At 66.8% G+C, this 27,640-nt stretch overlaps 2 protein-coding genes across 2 annotated transcripts; both read left to right on the top strand.

The window, feature by feature from the left end:
• Positions 1–4,373: 4,373 nt before the first annotated feature.
• LOC311531046 (natural cytotoxicity triggering receptor 3-like) lies at positions 4,374–8,509 on the top strand (the record flags this gene model as incomplete). The annotated part of the gene is made up of 5 exons (XM_084648102.1): positions 4,374–4,401; positions 4,725–5,075; positions 5,669–5,785; positions 7,261–7,301; positions 8,396–8,509. The coding sequence occupies 5 exons, from the start codon at positions 4,374–4,376 to the stop codon at positions 8,507–8,509; spliced, it is 651 nt and encodes a 216-aa protein (XP_084504228.1).
• A 12,742-nt stretch (positions 8,510–21,251) lies between these two features.
• LOC311531178 (natural cytotoxicity triggering receptor 3-like) lies at positions 21,252–26,178 on the top strand (the record flags this gene model as incomplete). The annotated part of the gene is made up of 4 exons (XM_084648330.1): positions 21,252–21,359; positions 24,747–25,097; positions 25,336–25,464; positions 26,123–26,178. Exons 1-4 carry the CDS (start codon positions 21,317–21,319, stop codon positions 26,176–26,178), a joined length of 579 nt encoding a protein of 192 aa, XP_084504456.1. The 5' UTR covers positions 21,252–21,316.
• Between the last annotated feature and the right edge of the window lie 1,462 nt (positions 26,179–27,640).

Genomic DNA, 27,640 nt, shown 5'->3' with positions numbered 1-27,640 from the left:
GTTCAAGTGGAACAAAGTCCTGGGGCCCAGAAATGAGTCTAATGCGGGGAGACCCCCCCATCTCCCGGTGCCCCTCACTCCCAACCCGCAGCCCCCTGCCAGCCCAGCCCTGGGCCCCCCCAGCCCTGCCGGTGCCCCTCCCTCCCGACCCGCAGCCCCTGGGTGCCGGCCGAGGCTGCAGACCTGGGCAGCTGGGAGCTGGGGGTTGGGGTTGCAGAGGAAATGCCTCGCGGCCGCCCGTGCTCAGCCCAGTGGGTTTGTACGTCAGCCTGGAGCCCACAGGGGCCCTGTCGGCCCCCGGCCCCGACCTGCAACACAGCGAGAGGCCCCGCGTGCCCCCACCCCCCAGCATCTCTGCGCCGGGCTGCTGACCCCGGCCCTGTCTGGTGCCAGACGCTCGATACCTCGGCGAGTGTGTGAACCACAGAGACAGCTCAGGTGCAGAGCCCGGTGGGCTGGGGGTCGGGAGTGAGGGGCACCGGCAGGGCTGGGGGGCAGGGCTGGGCTGGCAGGGGGCTGTGGGTCGGGAGTGAGGGGCACCGGCAGGGCTGGGGGGCACCGGCAGGGCTGGGCTGGCAGGGGGCTGTGGGTCGGGAGTGAGGGGCACCGACAGGGCTGGGGGGGGGCAGGGCTGGGCTGGCAGGGGGCTGTGGGTCGGGAGTGAGGGGCACCGGCAGGGCTGGGGGGGGCAGGGCTGGGCTGGCAGGGGGCTGTGGGTCGGGAGTGAGGGGCACCGGCAGGGCTGGGGGGCAGGGCTGGGCTGGGCAGGAAAGGGGCTGTGGGTCGGGAGTGAGGGGCACCGGCAGGGCTGGGCTGGGCAGGAAAGGGGCTGTGGGTCGGGAGTGAGGGGCACCGGCAGGGCTGGGGGGGGCAAGGCCGGGCTGGCAGGGGGCTGCGGGTCGGGAGTGAGGGGCACCGGCAGGGCTGGGGGGGTCAGGGCTGGGCTGGCAGGGGGCTGTGGGTCGGGAGTGAGGGGCACCGGCAGGGCTGGGCTGGGCAGGAAAGGGGCTGTGGGTCGGGAGTGAGGGGCACCGGCAGGGCTGGGGGGCACCGGCAGGGCTGGGTGGGGGCAGGGCTGGGCTGGCAGGGGGCTGTGGGTCGGGAGTGAGGGGCACCGGCAGGGCTGGGGGGGGGAGGGCTGGGCTGGCAGGGGGCTGTGGGTCGGGAGTGAGGGGCACCGGCAGGGCTGGGGGGCAGGGCTGGGCTGGGCAGGAAAGGGGCTGTGGGTCGGGAGTGAGGGGCACCGGCAGGGCTGGGCTGGGCAGGAAAGGGGCTGTGGGTCGGGAGTGAGGGGCACTGGCAGGGCCAGGGGCAGAGGAGCCTGGCGGGGGGCCGGGGAGGGAGGTTTCCGGCCCAGCGTAGGCGTCGCTGTCTGGGCCCCGCTCGCTCTGGTTTCTGTGACTCACGTCCGGTGGGGGCTGCCTGGATCCTGTCGCCCCGCGGGGTCGGGGTCTCACTCCGTGACCCCTGCAGCCACCCGGACCCATGGCTCTGCCCCAGCTTTGCCTTTGCCTGCTCAGCTGCTCCGGTAAGGTGGACCCTGCCCCTCCTGCCCCCCACCCCAGGGGTCCTGCAGCCGGGGATGGACCCAGGGGCACAATCGTCCCTTCCCGCAGATCGGCCTCCCCCCGGAATGGGGTCCCACCTCGGCGCCCCCTGGGTGCGGGGAAGTCCCCTGATCCCCTCCTGGGTTATCGCTTCATGCCCCCCCTTCCACATTCTGTCCATCCCTCCCCCGACCCCCCCTCCAGCCGGGGGGTCCAGCCGTGCCCCAGCCAACCGCCCCCGTAGCCCGTTTGAACCTGGACCCCAGGCCCGGCGGCATCATCCTGGCTATGTTCTCGCCACAGCCCCATCCGGAGGGAATTCGCCCTCCCTGGTCTGATGTGATCCCCCCCCGGGCGCTCTACCCCCCCTTGACACCCCAAGCGGGTCCCGAGGCGGCCGCCAGCCACGGCTGCACTGAAACGTGGATCCAGGCGGAAAGATACAAAAACCCTTCAATTTTTCTGGTTTTCATCTCAATTTTGGGGGGTTTTTTGCTCCCCCCAAATCAAATTTGACTTTTTCAAAGTCTGACACGCCGGGTGAGGTAAGAGCTCCTCCGGGACCGACTTCTCTTGGTGACCGGGAGACCTGCCAAGCTCCTCGGAGCATTCGGGTGTTGACGTTTGGGTGGAAAACCCCCAGAATGTTTCCTCAAGACATCCAGGGAAAAGATGAACCAACCCACCCAACCAAGCAGTGAAAATCACCGAAAGCCGCTTATGTATTATCTCCTTTCCAACCAATCGTTCGCCCTTTCCAAAGCCCAGAAAACCCCAAATAATTCTGTAACAGGGTTTGATGAAAACTCAAGATTCCCCCCTCCCAGTTTTGAAAACCCACGACAGTGTCCGCTGAAAAATGTCCCTGGAGAATACCTTTTTCTGAGCAACGTGTTTCATTTTGGAAACCAGATTTGGGGGGGGGGGGATAAAAAGCAACAGAAGTTGACAAAAAACCCCAAATGATTCCCCTAAAATGTGCACGAGAAAGACGTACCAAGTCCAACGTTAACCCCTTGGGCCCGCGTTTGCAGAATCCTGGCTGCGTGATGGTCTGAATGGGGATTATTTGACTTAATCTTAATCTAATCTGGATTATTTAATCTTTATCTAATCCACGTTTTCTTGGCGTTTGAACGAGGACAGTCATTGAATGAGAAATGGAAACAACTTGCCAGAAACAAACAATTCTCCCTGGCAGAGAATTTCACGGCCGCAGAGAAATCACCATCTTTAGTCTCAAATTGCCAGGACACGGCTTTATTTTGACGATATTCGGTGTTTTCGGCTTCTGCAGTTCTACGGGGAAAGGTCAGTTTTTCTTTTAAAAAAACCCCAGTAAGTTCCTAGCATTTTGCATTGTGGAGAAACATTCAAAACCATGAATTCCGACCCCGCAAAAGGTAGCCAAAGATTTTGTCTTTTTTTCTAAATCTTGGGAATTTTAGGCAAATCTCATGATTTTGGGGGGAGGTTAAATCCTGGCTGGGGTTGGCGCTGCTGCTCACTGGATTCCGTGGGACAAGTTGTGCTCTTACATTGAAGAGGATGCAGGCGCCGTGAGCAAGCGAATATACCTCCCACAGAGCTGGTTGATCACCTTGTTTTCTTAAGTGGCCAATTCCAATGTCCAAGCACACGTCTGGCTCTGCCGTGAGTCATGAGACGGGCTTTGAAAAAAATCACGGTTGTGAAAAGTAATCCCGCTGGGAGTTGTCTTTCTTTGCCTCTTGATTATCAAGCCGCGAGGGTGGATAAAAAACTTCCGTCCAAAAGTTTTTCGGTGGGAAAAGGCTTTTCCGTTACATTAAATCCTCATCCCAGATTTGAGGGGTTTCAGCCAGGAACCCAACACGTGTTGCGAATGCTGCAAACCTGAAAGAGGCCCACGCCATAGCCTTTCTGTTCATGTCGAAGATTTTCCGTTGGTGAAAAAACAGGCCTTTCCCTTTCGCAATCGCGTTTGCTGGGTTTTCTCCACAATCCAAAGGGCTAGAAACCGGTTTTGGGGTCTTTTTGGTAAACATGTTACATATCCACCCAACACCAAGAGCCAGGAGTTGAAGAAAAACACCAGATATTGGGATAAAATAGCCAGAATTGGCAACAACATCACTGGAATGTCTTGGGCGCTTCATTTGGAGAATACGTGTAAATGACGGAAGGGCCAAAGCCGGGAGTTAAACGTGGATTTATCCAAGGAAAGGCGACGACGGAGGGAGAAGATTTCTGATACTCGAGGACTCCTCCGTCCAGCAGACTGCAGCTGAATGAGCTCCACCAGACAAACTCAGACGGGGAACGCGGCTCAACTTTCGAACAGTTGAGGGGTAATTAACCGTCGGAGCAACTTACCTACGGCCGTGGTGGATTGGGCAGCTCTCGGACCCTGCAGCTCAAGGTTGGGGATTGTCCTACAAGACTCGGATGTGGAGACCTTAGAGAGGGCAGCCACACAAGTGGTTGGAGGGTGGGAGAAACAGACCTGAGAGTGGGAGACGTAAGAAGCTCCATCCATTCAGCGCACCCGGCAGAAGATGGAGAAGGGACCTTCTCAGGGCGATGATACGCGGCCCCGAAGGGCTCTTTCTCCTACCGGAGAAGGGCAGCCCAAGGCCCAAAGGTGGAAATGAAGGCCAGACACAGTCCCATTAGAAATAAGGCTCCAGTGTTTAAGAGTGAGGGGGATGGACCATTGGAAAGACCCACCAAGGGAAGCGGTGGATTGTCCAACTCCAACCTGGAGGCCTTCCTGGAAGACGCGTTGGCCAGAGACAATCCGGCGGTCGTTGGGTGCAGTCGGGTGCTGAGAGGAGACCAGGCACGATGGCTGAGTGTTGTCCACTGGCCGTGGGCAAGGGAGGCCTGGCCAAACCCTCGGCGCTCTCTCCCCAGCCCTGGGAGGGGAGTGTGGTCTAGTGGTTAGAGCGGGGGTGGGTTGGGAGCCAGGACTCCTGGGTTCTCTCCCCGGCTCTGGGAGGGCAGTGAGGTCTGGTGGTTAGAGCAGGGGTGGGTTGGGAGCCAGGACTCCTGGGTTCTCTCCCTGGCTCTGCGAGAGGAGTGGGTCTGGGGGTTAGAGCAGGGGGGCTGGGAGCCAGGACTCTTGGGTTCTCTCCCCAGCTCTGGGACAGGAATGTGGTCTTCTGTCCTGCTGACCCTTGGCCTTTGATGCCTCAGGTTCCTGGGCACAGGGCCTGTGGGTCTCCCAGCCCAGCTCCGTGCAGGGCACCGAGGGTGGCTCCGTCACCCTGCCCTGCACCTACAACAGCACCCGGGAGCCCAGGCTGGGCAGCTACACCTGGGTGAAGGAGGTGGCGGGCGCCTGGCTGGAGCTGAGCAACGAGACCCAGGAGTTCAGGGGCCGGGTGAGCCAGGCCCGGGACCGGAGCTTCCTGCGGGAGAGGAGAGCCGACGTGGAGCTGCGGGACCTGAGACCCTACGACGCTGGGACCTACCGCTGCCTGGTGAAGATCCCCACCGTGGGAGTGGGGGCGGGGAATGGGACATGGCTCCAGGTGCTGAAACCAGGTGAGTCCAGGGCAGGCCAGGACTCCTGGGTTCTCTCCCCAGCTCTGGGAAGGGAGTGGGGTCTGGTGGTTAGAGCAGGGGGGCTGGGAGCCAGGACTCCTGGGTTCTCTCCAGGCTCTGGGTGGGGAGTGGGGTCTGGTGGCTAGATCGCGGGGGGTGGTTCTGGATTGAAAAGGGGGAAAAGGGGCTGTTAGTGTTATTTGTGGGTCGTTCTTAGTGGCTGGTTTTGAGTGCGAGGCTGATGGCGGAGTCGGGGCAGAGCACAGGCCGTGGGGGCGCATCGTGGACCGCAAAGGGCGGAGGGAGGGGGAAAGATGCGAAGGCAGAAGCGCAGCCGGGGAGTGCGTGAAAGACGGGCCAGAAGGAGGGGCTGAGTAATGAACAAATGAAAGAACGAGTGAAAAAGTGAACGAGGGGATGAAAAGTGAGACCAAGGGAAGGGCGAGGGGATGAAGGGAGGGAGAAAGGAACGAATGGAGAGAAGAAAGGAGGGGTGCAGAGAGGCGCAGGGAAGCAGTCAGCGCCAGCTTCCCCGCCTTCTCCGGCCACTTGGTCTCATTCCCTCTTTTCTTCTCTCCCCAACCGCCCGCCAGGCCCCCCCCCACCGGCCCCCCTAACGCTGAGCATGCTCAGCTTGGGCTTCGGCGCGGCGGTGGGGGTTGCTGGCGGAGTCGCAGCCCTGATTTTGATCTGCCACAAGAGGAGACGAGGTGAGTGGGACGAGTCCCCCCCCGGGCACCCCCTGGAACTGGGGCACCACTGAGCCCCCCAACCCGCCGGCCTGGGCTCCCTCTCGCACTGAGCTGCTGTGACAAGCTGCAAAGCCTCCCAGCTGCCCTTTCACCAGCGTTTCCCAGAGGTTTCTCAATGAGCCGTTAGCCTTGACTGGCCTTTTCACAGTCGCACCCGAAAGGCTGCTTGTGGGTGTTCTCAGGCTTGCGACGTGTTTCAGTAACACACACACACCAGCAAACTTCCTAACGTCACACCCGACGCTTACAATCCAACGAGATCGGCCGGTCCAGCAGATCAAGACTGTTACAAGGACACCTCGCACGGCGCGCTTTGTACAACACGTATCCTAATTACACGACAGTGGTGAATAGTGAGGTGCCAGGGTGTCACAGGGAGATTGAGGAGGGGCTGCCCCCAACCAGAGACCCCCGACCCTCAGCCCCAGCCCTGACCTGAAACCCAAGCCTCAACCACAGACCCTACTGCTAACCCCCCGCACCAGAGACCCTGATCCTGATCCTGACCCCACCCCCAACCAGAGACCCCAACCCTGACCCCAAACTCCATCCCTACCCCTAGCCAGGGACCTTGACTTTGACCCTGACCACTGACTAGGGACCTTATGAGCTACTGATGGATAATTGGCTCCTGGTTATTGATTATTTGCTATTATTAGTTACTGATTTGCTATTGACTACTTATTATTGATTATTGGTTACTGATTATGGGTTTCTGATTGGCTATTGGCTCCTGGTTATTGATTATTCACTATTAATTATTAGCTACTGATTGGCTATTGATTACTAGCTACTGATTGATAATTGGCTCCTGGTTATCAATTATTGGCTACTGATTATTGATTGCTGGCTACTGAATATTTATTATTATCTGCTGAGCACTGGCTACCGATTATCAAGTTTTGGCTCCTGGTTCCTGGCTAAAGATTCTTGATTCTTACTAGATTACTGGCTACCAGCAATTGACTAACGGCTACTGATTATTGTCTAAAGGTTATTGACGACTGGCTGATGGCTTCTGCTTATTGGCTTCTACCCATAGTTGTCTATTGGCCACTAATTATCAATTCCTGGCTACTGATCCCTGTTGTCTTCCTGTCGGCTGCCAATCACCACTCTCCTATTAACGACCACAGACTGCCGGCTGTGTTAGTGATTATCGATTACTGGCCGGCTACTGATTCTTGCTGAATGGCTACTGGCTAGCGTTGGCTGCGCTGGGTAGCTGCTGGTCACTGGTTGTTGGCGGCTGATTTATGCTGATGCCAAGAACTGATTATTGGCTCTTCCTGAGAGCTGATTAGGCCAACGAACTTTATAATTGGCTACTGATTGTTCTAATTGGCTACTGGCTGAGCTGTGATTCTGGGCTGCTGACTAGCGATTCATAGCTCCTGCTGGTTAATTAATTACATTAATGATGTCCCCCCCAGACCGGAGAGAAGTAGGACCCCAGACGGAAGCCCCAGTGCAGGTGAGACCCCACTGGGCCCCACAGAACGGGGTCCCTTCCCCCACGCCCGGTGCAGGGTCCTGCCCCATGGGGGGGGGTTGGGGCAAAGGTCCTAGCGAACGCAGCGAAGGGGGTGAGCAGCAGGGGGACCCCAAGGGCCGAGTCCAGAGTGAGACCCAGGGATGGATGGAAGGGGGGTGGGGATGGAGGGAGGCTGGAGGGATGTGTGGGGGGGATGGAGGGATGGATGGAGGGGTGTCTGCAGGGACAGGCAGCCCAGTATCCGGGGGGGTGGGGTGGATCTGTGAGTCGGAGGCTCCCCTGCCGGAGGTGCAGGGGTGGGGGACGACAAGCCTGGGCTAGGGGGTGGCTCGGGATGTGGGGGCTGATCCCGGCTGGGGGTGCTGTCTGTGGAGGGTGGCAGGGCTGTGGGGGGCGGATCACCTGGGGGAAGAGCTGAGGGGACAATCCTGGCTGGGGATGGCTGTGGGGGGCTGACGGGTCTGTGTGTGGGGGCTGACAGGTCTCTGTGGGGGGGGGCTGACGGGTCTGTGAGGGGGGGTTGAGGGGTCTGTAGTGGGGGGCTGACAGGTTTGGGTGTGGGGGGTCTGATGGGGCCAGGGGGGCCCAACAGGTCTGTATGGGGGGGTCTGACAGGTCTGGGGGCGCTGACGGGGCTGTGTGGGGGGCTGATGGGGCCGAGTGGGGGATCTGACGGGTCTGGGGGGGTCTGATGGGTCTGTGAGGGGGGTTGAGGGGTCTGTGTGGGGGGTCTGACAGGTCTGTGGTGGGGTCTGACGGGTCCAGGGGGGGCTGATGGGTCCGGGAAGGGGGGCTGAGGGGGTCTGTGAGGTCTGACGGGTCTGTGGGGGGGCTGATGGGTCCGGGTGGGGCTGAGGGGGTCTGTGGGGGGTCTGATGGGTCCAGGGGGGTTGAGGGGTCTGTGGGGGGATTGGATGGGTCTGTGGGGGGTGGAGGGGTCTGTGGGGGGATTAGACGGGTCTGTGGGGGGGTCTGATGGGTCTGGGGGGACTGACGGGTCCGGGGGGGTGGAGGGGTCTGTGGGGGGGTCTGACGGGTCTGGAGGGGGGGCTGACGGGTCCGTCTTGCCCTAGGCCCCGGCCCCGGAGCTGAGCTACGCCGAGCTGAGGGTGAAGCTGGGTCGGCGCCCGGCGCCCGCGGGCGAAATCGTCACGTACGCCGCCATTGGGGGCAGCCTCCGGGGCTAGGGGGGCTGAGCCGGGGGGGGACGGAGACCCACACCCCCCCGACCCATACATACCCCCCAACATCCCCCGCCCCACACACGTACCCCCCGACACCCCATACCTGCCCCTCTCCACACACCCCTGCCCCACACACGCCCCCGGCCCACACACGTACCCCCCAACACCCCCTGCCCCACACACGTACCCCCCGACACCCCATACCTGCCCCCTCCACACACACCCACCCCACAAACGCCCCTGCCCCACACATACCCCCCTGTCCCAGCCCCACACATACCCCCTACACGTCCTCCACCCCACATGTGCACCAGCTCCACACTCGCCCCCCACCCCCCACACCCCCCCCATACCTGCCCCCCTCCACATGCCCCCAGCCCCACCCCCCACACATGTACCCCCCCCCTCCCCCACACAGCACAGCCCGCAGGGGGCAGCAGGGACCCCCCCCCCAGTAGCGGGACACAGTCACACCCGGCAGAGACACCCCCCTAAAGCCGCCCCGCTGCCTTTCTCCATCCTCCCACCAGGGGGCTGCAGTTCCACCATCCGCCACCAGGGGGCGGCCTCGCCCTGCTGTATCACCCCCCTCGCAACCCCCCCCCGACCCCCCCAGCACTCTGGGGCTCCCGGGTCTGTGCTCCCCCCCTAGGCTGCCGGAGCCCCCCCCATGTGTCCCCCCCCGCCGCCCCCACCCCACCGACTCCGGCCCTGTGATGCTGAGTCTGGGGTGGAGCCGCCCGGAGCTGGGACTGAACTGCTCCAGGAGCCGGGCCCCTCACTCCCGACCCGCAGCCCCCTGCCAGCCCAGCCCTGCCCCCCAGCCCTGCCAGTGCCCCTCACTCCCGACCCGCAGCCCCCTGCCAGCCCAGCCCTGCCCCCCAGCCCTGCCGGTGCCCCTCACTCCCGACCCGCAGCCCCCTGCCAGCCCAGTCCTGCCCCCCAGCCCTGCCAGTGCCCCTCACTCCCGACCCGCAGCCCCCTGCCAGCCCAGTCCTGCCCCCCAGCCCTGCCAGTGCCCCTCACTCCCGACCCGCAGCCCCCTGCCAGCCCAGCCCTGCCCCCCAGCCCTGCCGGTGCCCCTCACTCCCGACCCGCCTTCCCCTGCCAGCCCAGCCCTGCCCCCCAGCCCTGCCGGTGCCCCTCACTCCCGACCCGCAGCCCCCTGCCAGCCCAGCCCTGCCCCCCAGCCCTGCCAGTGCCCCTCACTCCCGACCCGCAGCCCCCTGCCCCCCCAGCCCTGCCCCCCAGCCCTGCCAGTGCCCCTCACTCCCGACCCGCAGCCCCCTGCCAGCCCAGCCCTGCCCCCCAGCCCTGCCAGTGCCCCTCACTCCCGACCCGCAGCCCCCTGCCAGCCCAGCCCTGCCCCCCAGCCCTGCCAGTGCCCCTCACTCCCGACCCGCAGCCCCCTGCCAGCCCAGCCCTGCCCCCCAGCCCTGCCGGTGCCCCTCACTCCCGACCCGCAGCCCCCTGCCAGCCCAGCCCTGCCCCCCAGCCCTGCCAGTGCCCCTCACTCCCGACCCGCAGCCCCCTGCCAGCCCTGCCCTGCCCCCCAGCCCTGCCAGTGCCCCTCACGCCCGACCCGCAGCCCCCTGCCAGCCCAGCCCTGCCCCCCAGCCCTGCCAGTGCCCCTCACGCCCGACCCGCAGCCCCCTGCCAGCCCAGCCCTGCCCCCCAGCCCTGCCAGTGCCCCTCACTCCCGACCCGCAGCCCCCTGCCAGCCCAGCCCTGCCCCCCAGCCCTGCCGGTGCCCCTCACTCCCGACCCGCAGCCCCCTGCCAGCCCAGCCCTGCCCCCCAGCCCTGCCGGTGCCCCTCACGCCCGACCCGCAGCCCCCTGCCAGCCCAGCCCTGCCCCCCAGCCCTGCCGGTGCCCCTCACTCCCGACCCGCAGCCCCCTGCCAGCCCAGCCCTGCCCCCCAGCCCTGCCTGTGCCCCTCACTCCCGACCCGCAGCCCCCTGCCAGCCCAGTCCTGCCCCCCAGCCCTGCCAGTGCCCCTCACTCCCGACCCGCAGCCCCCTGCCAGCCCAGTCCTGCCCCCCAGCCCTGCCAGTGCCCCTCACTCCCGACCCGCAGCCCCCTGCCAGCCCAGCCCTGCCCCCCAGCCCTGCCGGTGCCCCTCACTCCCGACCCGCCTTCCCCTGCCAGCCCAGCCCTGCCCCCCAGCCCTGCCAGTGCCCCTCACTCCCGACCCGCAGCCCCCTGCCAGCCCAGCCCTGCCCCCCAGCCCTGCCAGTGCCCCTCACTCCCGACCCGCAGCCCCCTGCCAGCCCAGCCCTGCCCCCCAGCCCTGCCAGTGCCCCTCACTCCCGACCCGCAGCCCCCTGCCAGCCCAGCCCTGCCCCCCAGCCCTGCCAGTGCCCCTCACTCCCGACCCGCAGCCCCCTGCCAGCCCAGCCCTGCCCCCCAGCCCTGCCAGTGCCCCTCACTCCCGACCCGCAGCCCCCTGCCAGCCCAGCCCTGCCGGTGCCCCTCACTCCCGACCCGCAGCCCCCTGCCCCCCCAGCCCTGCCCCCCCAGCCCTGCCAGTGCCCCTCACTCCCGACCCGCAGCCCCCTGCCCCCCCAGCCCTGCCGGTGCCCCTCACTCCCGACCCGCAGCCCCCTGCCAGCCCAGCCCTGCCCCCCCAGCCCTGCCAGTGCCCCTCACTCCCGACCCGCAGCCCCCTGCCCCCCCAGCCCTGCCGGTGCCCCTCACTCCCGACCCGCAGCCCCCTGCCAGCCCAGCCCTGCCCCCCCAGCCCTGCCAGTGCCCCTCACTCCCGACCCGCAGCCCCCTGCCAGCCCAGTCCTGCCCCCCAGCCCTGCCAGTGCCCCTCACTCCCGACCCGCAGCCCCCTGCCCCCCCAGCCCTGCCGGTGCCCCTCACTCCCGACCCGCAGCCCCCTGCCAGCCCAGCCCTGCCCCCCAGCCCTGCCAGTGCCCCTCACTCCCGACCCGCAGCCCCCTGCCAGCCCAGCCCTGCCCCCCAGCCCTGCCAGTGCCCCTCACTCCCGACCCGCAGCCCCCTGCCAGCCCAGCACTGCCGGTGCCCCTCACTCCCGACCCGCAGCCCCCTGCCAGCCCAGCCCTGCCCCCCAGCCCTGCCAGTGCCCCTCACTCCCGACCCGCAGCCCCCTGCCAGCCCAGCCCTGCCCCCCAGCCCTGCCAGTGCCCCTCACTCCCGACCCGCAGCCCCCTGCCAGCCCAGCCCTGCCCCCCAGCCCTGCCAGTGCCCCTCACTCCCGACCCGCAGCCCCCTGCCAGCCCAGCCCTGCCGGTGCCCCTCACTCCCGAACCGCAGCCCCCTGCCAGCCCAGCCCTGCCCCCCAGCCCTGCCAGTGCCCCTCACTCCCGACCCGCAGCCCCCTGCCAGCCCAGCCCTGCCCCCCAGCCCTGCCAGTGCCCCTCACTCCCGACCCGCAGCCCCTGCTAGCCCGGCCCTGCCCCCCGAGCCCTGCCGGTGCCCCTCACTCCCGACCCGCAGCCCCCTGCCAGCCCAGCCCTGCCGGTGCCCCTCACTCCCGACCCGCAGCCCCCTGCCAGCCCAGCCCTGCCCCCCAGCCCTGCCAGTGCCCCTCACTCCCGACCCGCAGCCCCCTGCCAGCCCAGCCCTGCCCCCCCAGCCCTGCCAGTGCCCCTCATTCCCGACCCGCAGCCCCTGCTAGCCCGGCCCTGCCCCCCGAGCCCTGCCGGTGCCCCTCATTCCCGACCCACAGCCCCCTGCCAGCCCAGCCCTGCCCCCCCAGCCCTGCCAGTGCCCCTCACGCCCGACCCACAGCCCCCTGCCAGCCCAGCCCTGCCCCCCCAGCCCTGCCAGTGCCCCTCACTCCCGACCCGCAGCCCCCTGCCAGCCCAGTCCTGCCCCCCAGCCCTGCCAGTGCCCCTCACGCCCGACCCGCAGCCCCCTGCCCCCCCAGCCCTGCCGGTGCCCCTCACTCCCGACCCGCAGCCCCCTGCCAGCCCAGCCCTGCCGGTGCCCCTCACTCCCGACCCGCAGCCCCCTGCCAGCCCAGCCCTGCCCCCCCAGCCCTGCCAGTGCCCCTCACTCCCGACCCGCAGCCCCCTGCCCCCCCAGCCCTGCCGGTGCCCCTCACTCCCGACCCGCAGCCCCCTGCCAGCCCAGCCCTGCCCCCCCAGCCCTGCCAGTGCCCCTCACTCCCGACCCGCAGCCCCCTGCCAGCCCAGTCCTGCCCCCCAGCCCTGCCAGTGCCCCTCACTCCCGACCCGCAGCCCCCTGCCCCCCCAGCCCTGCCGGTGCCCCTCACTCCCGACCCGCAGCCCCCTGCCAGCCCAGCCCTGCCCCCCAGCCCTGCCAGTGCCCCTCACTCCCGACCCGCAGCCCCCTGCCAGCCCAGCCCTGCCCCCCAGCCCTGCCAGTGCCCCTCACTCCCGACCCGCAGCCCCCTGCCAGCCCAGCACTGCCGGTGCCCCTCACTCCCGACCCGCAGCCCCCTGCCAGCCCAGCCCTGCCCCCCAGCCCTGCCAGTGCCCCTCACTCCCGACCCGCAGCCCCCTGCCAGCCCAGCCCTGCCCCCCAGCCCTGCCAGTGCCCCTCACTCCCGACCCGCAGCCCCCTGCCAGCCCAGCCCTGCCCCCCAGCCCTGCCAGTGCCCCTCACTCCCGACCCGCAGCCCCCTGCCAGCCCAGCCCTGCCGGTGCCCCTCACTCCCGACCCGCAGCCCCCTGCCAGCCCAGCCCTGCCCCCCAGCCCTGCCAGTGCCCCTCACTCCCGACCCGCAGCCCCCTGCCAGCCCAGCCCTGCCCCCCAGCCCTGCCAGTGCCCCTCACTCCCGACCCGCAGCCCCTGCTAGCCCGGCCCTGCCCCCCGAGCCCTGCCGGTGCCCCTCACTCCCGACCCGCAGCCCCCTGCCAGCCCAGCCCTGCCCCCCAGCCCTGCCGGTGCCCCTCACTCCCGACCCGCAGCCCCCTGCCAGCCCAGCCCTGCCCACCAGCCCTGCCGGTGCCCTCACTCCCGACCCGCAGCCCCCTGCCAGCCCAGCCCTGCCCCCCCAGCCCTGCCAGTGCCCCTCACTCCCGACCCGCAGCCCCCTGCCAGCCCAGCCCTGCCCCCCAGCCCTGCCAGTGCCCCTCACGCCCGACCCACAGCCCCCTGCCAGCCCAGCCCTGCCCCCCCAGCCCTGCCAGTGCCCCTCACGCCCGACCCGCAGCCCCCTGCCCCCCCAGCCCTGCCGGTGCCCCTCACTCCCGACCCGCAGCCCCCTGCCAGCCCAGTCCTGGGCCCCCCCAGCCCTGCCGGTGCCCCTCACTCCCGACCCGCAGCCCCTGCTAGCCCGGCCCTGGGCCCCCCCAGCCCTGCCGGTGCCCCTCACTCCCGACCCACAGCCCCCTGCCAGCCCGGCCCTCGGCCCCCCCAGCCCTGCCGGTGCCTCTCACTCCCGACCCGCAGCCCCCTGCTAGCCCGGCCCTGGGCCACCCCAGCCCTGCCGGTGCCCCTCACTCCCAACCCGCAGCCCCCTGCTAGCCCAGCCCTGCCCCCCCAGCCCTGCCAGTGCCCCTCACTCCTGACCTGCAGCCCCCTGCCAGCCCAGTCCTGCCCCCCACAGCCCTGCCGGTGCCCCTCACTCCTGACCCGCAGCCCCCTGCCAGCCCAGCCCTGGGCCCCCCCAGCCCTGCCAGTGCCCCTCACTCCCGACCCGCAGCGCCCTGCCAGCCCAGCCCTGCCCCCCCAGCCCTGCCGGTGCCCCTCACTCCCGACCCGCAGCCCCCTGCCAGCCCAGTCCTGGGCCCCCCCAGCCCTGCCGGTGCCCCTCACTCCCGACCCGCAGCCCCTGCTAGCCCGGCCCTGGGCCCCCCCAGCCCTGCCGGTGCCCCTCATTCCCGACCCGCAGCCCCTGCTAGCCCGGCCCTGCCCCCCGAGCCCTGCCGGTGCCCCTCATTCCCGACCTACAGCCCCCTGCCAGCCCAGCCCTGCCCCCCCAGCCCTGCCAGTGCCCCTCACGCCCGACCCACAGCCCCCTGCCAGCCCAGCCCTGCCCCCCCAGCCCTGCCAGTGCCCCTCACGCCCGACCCACAGCCCCCTGCCAGCCCAGCCCTGCCCCCCCAGCCCTGCCAGTGCCCCTCACTCCCGACCCGCAGCCCCCTGCCAGCCCAGTCCTGCCCCCCAGCCCTGCCAGTGCCCCTCACGCCCGACCCGCAGCCCCCTGCCCCCCCAGCCCTGCCGGTGCCCCTCACTCCCGACCCGCAGCCCCCTGCCAGCCCAGCCCTGCCCCCCCAGCCCTGCCAGTGCCCCTCACTCCCGACCCGCAGCCCCCTGCCAGCCCAGCCCTGCCCCCCAGCCCTGCCAGTGCCCCTCACGCCCGACCCACAGCCCCCTGCCAGCCCAGCCCTGCCCCCCCAGCCCTGCCAGTGCCCCTCACGCCCGACCCGCAGCCCCCTGCCCCCCCAGCCCTGCCGGTGCCCCTCACTCCCGACCCGCAGCCCCCTGCCAGCCCAGTCCTGGGCCCCCCCAGCCCTGCCGGTGCCCCTCACTCCCGACCCGCAGCCCCTGCTAGCCCGGCCCTCGGCCCCCCCAGCCCTGCCGGTGCCCCTCACTCCCGACCCACAGCCCCCTGCCAGCCCGGCCCTCGGCCCCCCCAGCCCTGCCGGTGCCTCTCACTCCCGACCCGCAGCCCCCTGCTAGCCCGGCCCTGGGCCCCCCCAGCCCTGCCGGTGCCCCTCACTCCCAACCCGCAGCCCCCTGCTAGCCCAGCCCTGCCCCCCCAGCCCTGCCAGTGCCCCTCACTCCTGACCTGCAGCCCCCTGCCAGCCCAGTCCTGCCCCCCACAGCCCTGCCGGTGCCCCTCACTCCTGACCCGCAGCCCCCTGCCAGCCCAGCCCTGGGCCCCCCCAGCCCTGCCAGTGCCCCTCACTCCCGACCCGCAGCGCCCTGCCAGCCCAGCCCTGCCCCCCCAGCCCTGCCGGTGCCCCTCACTCCCGACCCGCAGCCCCCTGCCAGCCCAGTCCTGGGCCCCCCCAGCCCTGCCGGTGCCCCTCACTCCCGACCCGCAGCCCCTGCTAGCCCGGCCCTGGGCCCCCCCAGCCCTGCCGGTGCCCCTCACTCCCGACCCGCAGCCCCCTGCCAGCCCAGCCCTGCCCCCCCAGCCCTGCCGGTGCCCCTCACTCCCGACCCGCAGCCCCCTGCCAGCCCGGCCCTGCCCCCCACAGCCCTGCCAGTGCCCCTCACTCCCGACCCGCAGCCCCCTGCCAGCCCAGCCCTGCCGCCCCAGCTCTGCCGGTGCCCCTCACTCCCGACCCGCAGCCCCCTGCCAGCCCAGCCCTGCCCCCCAGCCCTGCCAGTGCCCCTCACTCCCGACCCGCAGCCCCCTGCCAGCCCAGCCCTGCCGGTGCCCCTCACTCCCGACCCGCAGCCCCCTGCCCCCCCAGCCCTGCCCCCCCAGCCCTGCCAGTGCCCCTCACTCCCGACCCGCAGCCCCCTGCCCCCCCAGCCCTGCCGGTGCCCCTCACTCCCGACCCGCAGCCCCCTGCCAGCCCAGCCCTGCCCCCCCAGCCCTGCCAGTGCCCCTCACTCCCGACCCGCAGCCCCCTGCCCCCCCAGCCCTGCCGGTGCCCCTCACTCCCGACCCGCAGCCCCCTGCCAGCCCAGCCCTGCCCCCCCAGCCCTGCCAGTGCCCCTCACTCCCGACCCGCAGCCCCCTGCCAGCCCAGTCCTGCCCCCCAGCCCTGCCAGTGCCCCTCACTCCCGACCCGCAGCCCCCTGCCCCCCCAGCCCTGCCGGTGCCCCTCACTCCCGACCCGCAGCCCCCTGCCAGCCCAGCCCTGCCCCCCAGCCCTGCCAGTGCCCCTCACTCCCGACCCGCAGCCCCCTGCCAGCCCAGCCCTGCCCCCCAGCCCTGCCAGTGCCCCTCACTCCCGACCCGCAGCCCCCTGCCAGCCCAGCACTGCCGGTGCCCCTCACTCCCGACCCGCAGCCCCCTGCCAGCCCAGCCCTGCCCCCCAGCCCTGCCAGTGCCCCTCACTCCCGACCCGCAGCCCCCTGCCAGCCCAGCCCTGCCCCCCAGCCCTGCCAGTGCCCCTCACTCCCGACCCGCAGCCCCCTGCCAGCCCAGCCCTGCCCCCCAGCCCTGCCAGTGCCCCTCACTCCCGACCCGCAGCCCCCTGCCAGCCCAGCCCTGCCGGTGCCCCTCACTCCCGACCCGCAGCCCCCTGCCAGCCCAGCCCTGCCCCCCAGCCCTGCCAGTGCCCCTCACTCCCGACCCGCAGCCCCCTGCCAGCCCAGCCCTGCCCCCCAGCCCTGCCAGTGCCCCTCACTCCCGACCCGCAGCCCCTGCTAGCCCGGCCCTGCCCCCCGAGCCCTGCCGGTGCCCCTCACTCCCGACCCGCAGCCCCCTGCCAGCCCAGCCCTGCCGGTGCCCCTCACTCCCGACCCGCAGCCCCCTGCCAGCCCAGCCCTGCCCCCCAGCCCTGCCAGTGCCCCTCACTCCCGACCCGCAGCCCCCTGCCAGCCCAGCCCTGCCCCCCCAGCCCTGCCAGTGCCCCTCATTCCCGACCCGCAGCCCCTGCTAGCCCGGCCCTGCCCCCCGAGCCCTGCCGGTGCCCCTCATTCCCGACCCACAGCCCCCTGCCAGCCCAGCCCTGCCCCCCCAGCCCTGCCAGTGCCCCTCACGCCCGACCCACAGCCCCCTGCCAGCCCAGCCCTGCCCCCCCAGCCCTGCCAGTGCCCCTCACGCCCGACCCGCAGCCCCCTGCCAGCCCAGTCCTGCCCCCCCAGCCCTGCCAGTGCCCCTCACTCCCGACCCGCAGCCCCCTGCCCCCCCAGCCCTGCCGGTGCCCCTCACTCCCGACCCGCAGCCCCCTGCCAGCCCAGCCCTGCCCCCCCAGCCCTGCCAGTGCCCCTCACTCCCGACCCGCAGCCCCCTGCCAGCCCAGTCCTGCCCCCCAGCCCTGCCAGTGCCCCTCACTCCCGACCCGCAGCCCCCTGCCCCCCCAGCCCTGCCGGTGCCCCTCACTCCCGACCCGCAGCCCCCTGCCAGCCCAGTCCTGGGCCCCCCCAGCCCTGCCGGTGCCCCTCACTCCCGACCCGCAGCCCCTGCTAGCCCGGCCCTGGGCCCCCCCAGCCCTGCCGGTGCCCCTCACTCCCGACCCACAGCCCCCTGCCAGCCCGGCCCTCGGCCCCCCCAGCCCTGCCGGTGCCTCTCACTCCCGACCCGCAGCCCCCTGCTAGCCCGGCCCTGGGCCCCCCCAGCCCTGCCGGTGCCCCTCACTCCCAACCCGCAGCCCCCTGCTAGCCCAGCCCTGCCCCCCCAGCCCTGCCAGTGCCCCTCACTCCTGACCTGCAGCCCCCTGCCAGCCCAGTCCTGCCCCCCACAGCCCTGCCGGTGCCCCTCACTCCTGACCCGCAGCCCCCTGCCAGCCCAGCCCTGGGCCCCCCCAGCCCTGCCAGTGCCCCTCACTCCCGACCCGCAGCGCCCTGCCAGCCCAGCCCTGCCCCCCCAGCCCTGCCGGTGCCCCTCACTCCCGACCCGCAGCCCCCTGCCAGCCCAGTCCTGGGCCCCCCCAGCCCTGCCGGTGCCCCTCACTCCCGACCCGCAGCCCCTGCTAGCCCGGCCCTGGGCCCCCCCAGCCCTGCCGGTGCCCCTCATTCCCGACCCGCAGCCCCTGCTAGCCCGGCCCTGCCCCCCGAGCCCTGCCGGTGCCCCTCATTCCCGACCCACAGCCCCCTGCCAGCCCAGCCCTGCCCCCCCAGCCCTGCCAGTGCCCCTCACGCCCGACCCACAGCCCCCTGCCAGCCCAGCCCTGCCCCCCCAGCCCTGCCAGTGCCCCTCACGCCCGACCCACAGCCCCCTGCCAGCCCAGCCCTGCCCCCCCAGCCCTGCCAGTGCCCCTCACTCCCGACCCGCAGCCCCCTGCCAGCCCAGTCCTGCCCCCCAGCCCTGCCAGTGCCCCTCACGCCCGACCCGCAGCCCCCTGCCCCCCCAGCCCTGCCGGTGCCCCTCACTCCCGACCCGCAGCCCCCTGCCAGCCCAGCCCTGCCCCCCCAGCCCTGCCAGTGCCCCTCACTCCCGACCCGCAGCCCCCTGCCAGCCCAGCCCTGCCCCCCAGCCCTGCCAGTGCCCCTCACGCCCGACCCACAGCCCCCTGCCAGCCCAGCCCTGCCCCCCCAGCCCTGCCAGTGCCCCTCACGCCCGACCCGCAGCCCCCTGCCCCCCCAGCCCTGCCGGTGCCCCTCACTCCCGACCCGCAGCCCCCTGCCAGCCCAGTCCTGGGCCCCCCCAGCCCTGCCGGTGCCCCTCACTCCCGACCCGCAGCCCCTGCTAGCCCGGCCCTCGGCCCCCCCAGCCCTGCCGGTGCCCCTCACTCCCGACCCACAGCCCCCTGCCAGCCCGGCCCTCGGCCCCCCCAGCCCTGCCGGTGCCTCTCACTCCCGACCCGCAGCCCCCTGCTAGCCCGGCCCTGGGCCCCCCCAGCCCTGCCGGTGCCCCTCACTCCCAACCCGCAGCCCCCTGCTAGCCCAGCCCTGCCCCCCCAGCCCTGCCAGTGCCCCTCACTCCTGACCTGCAGCCCCCTGCCAGCCCAGTCCTGCCCCCCACAGCCCTGCCGGTGCCCCTCACTCCTGACCCGCAGCCCCCTGCCAGCCCAGCCCTGGGCCCCCCCAGCCCTGCCAGTGCCCCTCACTCCCGACCCGCAGCGCCCTGCCAGCCCAGCCCTGCCCCCCCAGCCCTGCCGGTGCCCCTCACTCCCGACCCGCAGCCCCCTGCCAGCCCAGTCCTGGGCCCCCCCAGCCCTGCCGGTGCCCCTCACTCCCGACCCGCAGCCCCTGCTAGCCCGGCCCTGGGCCCCCCCAGCCCTGCCGGTGCCCCTCACTCCCGACCCGCAGCCCCCTGCCAGCCCAGCCCTGCCCCCCCAGCCCTGCCGGTGCCCCTCACTCCCGACCCGCAGCCCCCTGCCAGCCCGGCCCTGCCCCCCACAGCCCTGCCAGTGCCCCTCACTCCCGACCCGCAGCCCCCTGCCAGCCCAGCCCTGCCCCCCCAGCCCTGCCGGTGCCCCTCACTCCCGACCCGCAGCCCCCTGCCAGCCCGGCCCTGCCCCCCACAGCCCTGCCAGTGCCCCTCACTCCCGACCCGCAGCCCCCTGCCAGCCCAGCCCTGCCGCCCCAGCTCTGCCGGTGCCCCTCACTCCTGACCCGCAGCCCCCTGCCAGCCCAGCCCTGCCGCCCCAGCTCTGCCGGTGCCCCTCACTCCTGACCCGCAGCCCCCTGCCAGCCCAGCCCTGGGCCCCCCCAGCCCTGCCAGTGCCCCTCACTCCTGACCCGCAGCCCCCTGCCAGCCCAGCCCTGCCGCCCCAGCCCTGCCGGTGCCCCTCACTCCCGACCCGCAGCCCCTGCTAGCCCGGCCCTGGGCCCCCCCAGCCCTGCCGGTGCCCCTCACTCCCGACCCGCAGCCCCCTGCCAGCCCAGCCCTGCCCCCCCAGCCCTGCCGGTGCCCCTCACTCCCGACCGACAGCCCCCTGCCAGCCCGGCCCTGCCCCCCACAGCCCTGCCAGTGCCCCTCACTCCCGACCCGCAGCCCCCTGCCAGCCCAGCCCTGCCGCCCCAGCTCTGCCGGTGCCCCTCACTCCTGACCCGCAGGTTCTGACGAGGACCCAAGACATCCACCCAGTGGCCAGCGCTGGACTCACTGTCCCTTCCTGACCCCTAGTTCCCGGCGCTCGCGCTCTGCCTTGGAGCTTGCGGGTTAACAGCCGCCCCGGTGGTTTCTCAGGCAGTCGAAGACGCGGCCGGTGTCTGTTTCCTCCCGTGGGGCGTGAGAGCCAGTGACCCAGTTTTTCCACCCCCCCGGCCTCCCGAGAGCTGCTTGCGCAGCCCAGCCTCCAGCCCCCCTCAGCCAGCAGCGGGGCAGGAAACAGGTCCCGGGCTGGGTGTGTGGTCGGCTGAGCGCTCGGGCGGCCGCGTTGGGCTGAACCACTCACGTCGAACCCCAGCCTGGCCGGGAGCTGGAGCTGGGCAGAGACAGCCTGGGAACAAGGCGTCCGCTTGTGGCCGGAGGGGAACGACCCAGGGGGGCTCCCGCCTGGGGTGAGCTTTAAATCAAGGGTGGGTTCCTTGTGGAAGAGGCGGTCACTGGCCCGGGGGGCTCGGCCGGGGCCTCGATCGGGGCTGATTGCAGCCAGGGGAGAGTCTCACGAAGTGATGGAGGCGGGTGCAAAGCACGTGGCGCGGGCTGGTGGGTCTGCGAGCCCCTGGTGCTGAATAAAGTCCCGGTGATGTAAGAAGCTGTTGACCTAAATTAATGGTGTTCAGTACGCCTGGCTCCTGGCGCCCCCGCACTCTAACCACTAGGCCTCACTCCCCTCCCAGAGCTGGGGAGAGAATCCAGGAGTCCTGGCTCCCAACCCCTCCTGCTCTAAACACTAGGCCCCACTCCTCTCCCAGAGCTGGGGAGAGAACCCAGGAGCCCTGGCTCCCAGCCCCTCCTGCTCTAACCACTAGGCCCCACTCCGCTCCCAGAGTTGGGGAGAGAACCCAGGAGTCCTGGCTCTGAGTCCCCCTGCTCTAACTCAACAGACGCCACTTCCTTCCCAAACCCTGGGAGTGAACCCAGGAGTCCTGGCACCCAGCACCCCTGCTCTAACCACAAGCCCCCACTGCCCTGCCAGAGCTAGGGATGGAACCCAGGAGTCCGGGCCCTGCTCCTCCCCCTCCCTTGGCCCTTGGGCCGGAAGCCCGAAGCACGGCAGGAACCGGCCGATTTACACAGGTGCTGCTCGGAGGCGTGAATCTCACCCCAGCTCATTTCCTGACCCCCCCCCCCGCCCTGGTGCGAGTCGCTCCAGCTCTGCACCCGCGTTCCTCTGCCCTCACACCCGGGCAGCCATGACCCCGGGCCCCCTGCTCTGGACGCTGGCCCTGATTGCAGGTGAGCAGGGAGGGGCGCGATGCCGGGATCCGGGCCGGTGCAGGGGGAGGCCGTGATGGGGGGATGTGAACCCGCAGCCCAGACAGATAGCACGGGGCACGTGGAGGTACCGGCCAGCCGGGCACATCTGGGCATAGCCAGCTGGGTATCAGTGGGCACAGAAGGCTACATAGATAGATGCTGCATCGACCCATCCACCCCCATCTATCCAGTGCCCTGCCCCCGCCCTGCCTATCCCCAGCCAGTGCCGCCCCCCGCGCCCGTCCCCAGCTAAATCCGGCTCGTGAGCGCCTGCTCCACCTGGCGCCAAGCGACGGGGCCGACCCGGCAGGCCGGAGGGACCCAGCGTTGCCCGGGGGCCGTTAACTCGCTGCGCCGGGCTGAACTCGCCGGTGAGCGTGAACCCGAGCGGGGGGCGGCCCGGGCCGGCCTTAGGGGGTAGCGAGCCGGGCAATTGCCCGGGGCCCCACATGGCTCAGGCTTTGGTTTCATTTGCTCAGGTGCTCTGCCCTGGGCCGGCCTTGCTTGGCGGCCGCCCTGAAACCCGCTCTCAGCCCCCCCGGGGGCCCCGGACCCCTGGTTGAGAATGGCTGCTCTAAACTAACCTGACCGATCCAGGCATGAGGTGAACAATTCCGCCTCCGATTCAATAATGAACGTGCCCCGTTCCTCGGCGAGCGGCTCCGTCAATCTCACACCTACTTTCGTCTAATGCCGTCCGGAACCGTCATATTTTCACCGCTCAGACCAGGAAATAATGATACAATTAACAATTGATCCCAGTTAATGATTACAGCTAGGCCCACGAACCTGTTGCAAGTTCTGAACGAAACTGGGAAAATTATTTCAAAATTCATGTCATTTAATTCCTGAGTTTTACTTACGACGGGGCTCATCCAAAGGTGGCGATTTCTTTCTTACTAGGCCGCTCCGGCAAAGTATTTAAATCAACCCTAAAGGATTGCAATTTCTTCCAGCAGATCCGAGCAAACTGAGGCACTTCATTTGTTCGCCCTTCGCAAATTCTTACCCCGCCGTCCAAGAATTAATCCGAGGAAATGATAGAAATTGATTCTAATTAATTGAGGACGTTGAGGAGCTAATCCTGGCTCATTCTTCCATCTTTAACCATTAACTATCTTGCAATATTTAAATATTAATCCCAGCCAACTCTTGCAATTTAAAACATGATTCCAGCAAATTCATTCAACATTCAAGTAACCCTAATAAACTCTTTACAGTTTAACCGCTGCTACTAAAGACAATGTGTTGGGTATTCCTTAAAAATTACTGCGTCCACTGTCTTTTTGCGGTTCCTTTAAAATATAATCCCAGTCTGTAATACTCCTGGTGAAACATTGCAAGCTATTTAAGGGTTTGTCCCGCTGAATTGTTTCAGTCTCTTTAAGAGTAAAGTCAGCAGCGTGTTGCAATTTATTTCAGAGTTAATGGTATTAAATGATTATTTAATAGTTAATTAAACGAAATGATGACAGTCTGGTTCCTGTTAAATGAATGCAGTTCTTTGTAATTACTAGCCAAGTATTGCAATGGAACTGAGATTCTCTGCAGAATTATTGCGATTTCTTTAACCCTAATCCCAAAACAATTGTCGCAGTTTAAAAAAAATCACAGAAAAATTATTGCAGTTTCTTAAAAAAATAGAATCCCAGCGATTTAATTGCAAAGTCCGTGAACATTAATCTCAGCCCAACGATTGTGATTCAATACGTTAACCCGAGAACACTGCGAGAACGTATCTGTCACTCCCTGGAAATGTCTGCAGTGGATTTAAAACCTAATTCAAGTGAACGATACCAATTTATTTCAGCGTCAAAATGATTGCAAGGTAATCGTTAATCCTGCGAACTATTGAATTTGAATTAAAGAATAATCCCAGGGCAACTCTTTCAATGTCCTTAAAAATAACTGCAGTAAATTGTTGAGATGTGTTTCAAAATTAAGCCCAGAAGATCAGAAATTAATTCCCGGGAATATCTCGGTTAATCCCATCAGATTACTCCAATTCTTCCACAAGGTAATGCTCGGAAAAGAGAGTTTTCTTAAAGATAATCCATGGGTCCTTTCAAAATTAACCCCAGAAATTTATCATTTAATCCAAGGAAATTATGCAAATTAGATCAATAACCCCATTTGATTATTGAAATTCCTTTAATATTTAATCCTAGGAAAATACTGTTTTCTTTAAAAACATATGCCAGTTAATCGCATGAATGCATCTCAGAGTACAACCCCATGCATTCTTGCAAGAGGTTTAAAATTTCATCCCAGCTGTTAATCCCAATCGATTTCAGAATCAGAGGCACTAAATTATCACCCCATACATAACTCTTAGCGCCAGCCGACGACTGGGATTTATTTCCAGTGTAACTGTGTTACAATCCGATCACTGACACCAAACCGAACCGGGTTCTGGGTCTCACGGTCTCTGGCGCTCTTTGGGGACATTTGCTTTGTGTGGAAAAGTACAAAGGCCAAGGACACAATGGAAAGGAAATGAGAATTGAAGCGTAGAAAACAAAGAAAATATTAAATAAGGGAATGGGGAATTGTTCGGTGAGGGGATGAGAGAAAACGGCTCGTGTTTTCCGATCTCTGCGTCAGCCAGAAGTATGTCGAGTGTTGGAAAGGGTGATGGGGGGGTGTCTGGGGATAGGTAGGTAGATAGAAGGGGTATCTGGGGATAGATAGAGAGGGGGGGTGTCTGGGGATAGATAGATAGATAGATAGATAGATAGATGGGTAGGGTGGATGGGGATAGGTAGATGGAGGGGGGTGTCTGTGGATACATAGATAGATGGCTGGCTGGCTGGAGGGGGTGTATGTGGATAGATAGATAGATAGATGGGGTGGATGGGGATAGACGGATGGATGGATGGATGGATGGTGGGGGTGTATGTGGATGGATGGATGGATGGAGAGATAGATGGATGACGGGTAGGGTGTGCATGGGGATAGAGAGATGGTGGGTGGGGGGCTCGGGTGGACCCAGCTACTGAAGCCAGCCGACGTACAGTACGAATTACGTGACGGTTTCTCTAGTAGGAGAATCACAATTTCACAGGCTGGTTTTGACTCAGGTTTGAGGCCGGTTTGGAGCCAGAGGCTGGGACTGGCTGGCTGGGGCTGGGGCCCTTGATAATCACCCTCTTCTGTTGGTTGCCGAGCCTGCCACAGACGGGCCGCTGGGCTGGACGGGCCATCGGGCTGACCCGGTCTGGCCGACATACGGCCTGGGTCCCATTCCCCGCCCCCTGAGCCAGCCAGTCCCTGCCCTGGGGCCAGGGGGAGCGGGCGCCCCCCAAGAGGGGCAGGCCCCGTGCTCGACTCCATGGGTGATGTCCCTCGGTCCCGTCTCTTTGCCAGGCTGCCGGGCGCAGGGCCTGTGGGTCTCCCAGCCCAGCTCCGTGCAGGGCACCGAGGGTGGCTCCGTCATCCTGCCCTGCGCCTACAACAGCACCCGGGAGCCCAGGCTGGGCAGCTACACCTGGGTGAAGGAGGTGGCGGGCGCCTGGCTGGAGCTGAGTGACGGGACCCAGGAGTTCAGGGGCCGGGTGAGCCGGGCCCGGGACCGGAGCTTCCTGCGGGAGAGGAGAGCCGACGTGGAGCTGCGGGACCTGAGACCCTACGACGCCGGGACCTACCGCTGCCTGGTGAAGATCCCCACCGTGGGAGCCGGGGCTGGGAACGGGACGTGGCTCCAGGTGCTGAAACTGGGTGAGTCCAGGGCAGGCCAGGACTCCTGGGTTCTCTCCCCAGCTCTGGGAGGGGAGTGGGGTCTGGTGGTTAGAGCAGCGGGTGCTGGGAGCCAGGACTCCTGGGTTCTCTCCCCAGCTCTGGGAGGGGAGTGGGGTCTGGTGGTTAGAGCAGCGGGTGCTGGGAGCCAGGACTCCTGGGCTCTCTCCTCAACCCACATAGTATTAATTTCCTACAATCCTTTTCTCCTCCCTTCTAGCCCGTTCAGTGCCCATGGACGTGAAACCCGACCGATTTGTCCTCTTGTGGCTTTTCCTGCGTGGCCTGATCTGCATCTTCGGCCTCGCCGCCGGCGCCATGGGCACCAGCCTGTTCTACCAGACGAAACGTGAGCGACCAGATCCCCCCGCTCTGCCGGTGCCCCTCGCTCCCGACCTGCAGCCCCCTGCAGACCTCACTCCCGACCCACAGCCCCCAGGCTCCCCCCCGCTCTGCCGGAGCCCCTCACTCCCGACCTGCAGCCCCCTGCACACCTCACTCCCGACCCACAGCCCCCAGGCTCCCGCCCACTCTGCCAGTGCCCCTCACTCCCGACCCGCAGCCCGCAGGCTCCCCCCCATTCTGCCGGTGCCCCTCACTCCCGACCCGCAGCCCCCAGGCTCCCCCCCGCTCTGCCGGTGCCCCTCACTCCCGACCTGCAGCCCCCTGGGCTCCCCCTCGCTCTGCCGGAGCCCCTCACTCCCGACCTGCAGCCCCCAGGCTCCCCCCGGCTCTGCCGGTGCCCCTCACTCCCGACCTGCAGCCCCTTGGGCTCCCCCTTGCTCTGCCGGAGCCCCTCACTCCCGACCCACAGCCCCCAGGCTCCCCCCGGCTCTGCCGGTGCCCCTCACTCCCGATCTGCAGCCCCTGCTAGCCCAGCCCTGCCCACCCCCCCCAGCTCTGCTGATGGTATCAGATACTTTACTGGTTGCCAGGTTGGGGAAAAGCCGTTTTCCACCCCATTTGTTTGAGCCCTTCACTTTTCTCTCTCCTTGTTCTCGTCCTAGTGTCCCGGAGGAGAAAGAGACGAGTCAGGGAGCTTCAGGCCAAAGCCCAGCTGTGAATGTGACTGTTCGTGTCTCCTGCTCTAACCACTAGCCCGTAGTGCCCTTGCAGAACCAGGGAGAGAACCCAGGAGTCCTGGCTCCCAGCCTCCCCCACTCTAATCACCAGCCCCCATTCCCCTCCCCAGCACTCCCCTGTACACGTAACCAACAATTACAACTTTTCTTCATGCCCCTGCTCCAGGAGTCCCAGGGATCTGGGCTCTGGGTTAAAAGCTTGTCTCTTTTTCCCCCGTCCCGGCCGGGGAGAACAGCTGGAAATTGCGACCCCAAAACGCTGAGAGAAACCCAACGGCTGGTTGAAATGGAACATTTGGAGTTGTGGGCATCTCGCTTTCCCCCGCCCGCCCCACTCGCATTCATTTCCAGCCCGTCTTGTCCTGCCTCCAGCCCCGATTTGTTCTTTTTCCAGAGAATCGTGGGGCCTGTGATGGGTGGGGTCACAGAGGCCCCCTTGGGACTGTCACCTGACGTGCTGAATTTACCTCTGAGCCCATTTTCCCTGCCAGCTTGGGACTCCAGACCCCTGCCTTGTTGAGCCAGACGCGCCAGCCTGGTGCAACCCAGACCCAGGGTCTGGGCCACGTCCCCCGGAAGCTGCAAACTTAACTGAAAACAGCTTGAGAAGTGCTCCTGCCTCCTGCCTCCAGCTCCCAGACCCCCAGCTCCCAATGGGGTCCAAATCCCACATAAATCCCTTTTACTCTGTATTAAGCTTATACAGGGTAAACGCATAAATTGTCCGCCCTCCATAACACCGATAGAGAGATATGCCCAGCGGTTTGCTCCCCCCAGGGATTAATCACTTACTCTGGGTTAATTAATGAACAAAAGTGATTTTATTAAGTATAAAAAGTCGGATTTAAGTGGTTCCAAGTAAGAACAGCCAGAACGAAGTAAGTCACCAAGCAAAATAAAACAAAAGGCGCCAGTCTAAGCCTGATACGTGAAGAAGCTGATTACAGGTGAATCTCACCCTCGGAGGGGTTCCAATGAGCTTCTTTTCCAGACCAGACTCCCCCCTAGCCTGGGCCCATCCTTTCCCCAGTACAGCCCTTGATCCAGCTCAGGTGGTAACTAGGGGCGTTCTCAAGATTGCAGCCCCCCTTTGTCCTGTTCCACCCCCTTTTATAGCTTTGTCCCAAGGCGGGAATCCTTTGTCTCTCTGGGCCCCCACCCCTCCTTCTAAATGGCAAAACCCCAAGTTCAAGATGGATTCCAGTACCAGGTGACATGGTCCCGTGTCCTGGGAGACTTCATGACCCACTGGCTGGCAGCCAGGGACCCAGGAGGGCTTGGAAGTAAACAGAGCCATTTACCACCAATTGTCCTGGTCAGTGGGAGCCTTCAAGCTTCCAAGGCCCCATTAATGGCCCACGCTTTGCATCGCGACAACAGGCCTCAGCGTTATGTTTCATATTCCTAGTTTCCGATACGAGGGTGACAGCGTCATACCAATGG

The sequence above is a fragment of the Lepidochelys olivacea genome, assembly GCF_965140295.1.
Source record: "Lepidochelys olivacea isolate rLepOli2 genome assembly, chromosome: 14".
Taxonomy (NCBI): Eukaryota; Metazoa; Chordata; order Testudines; family Cheloniidae; genus Lepidochelys; species Lepidochelys olivacea.
Note: the sequence above shows the minus strand (reverse complement) of the source record. Positions and strands in the feature narration are given on the sequence as shown.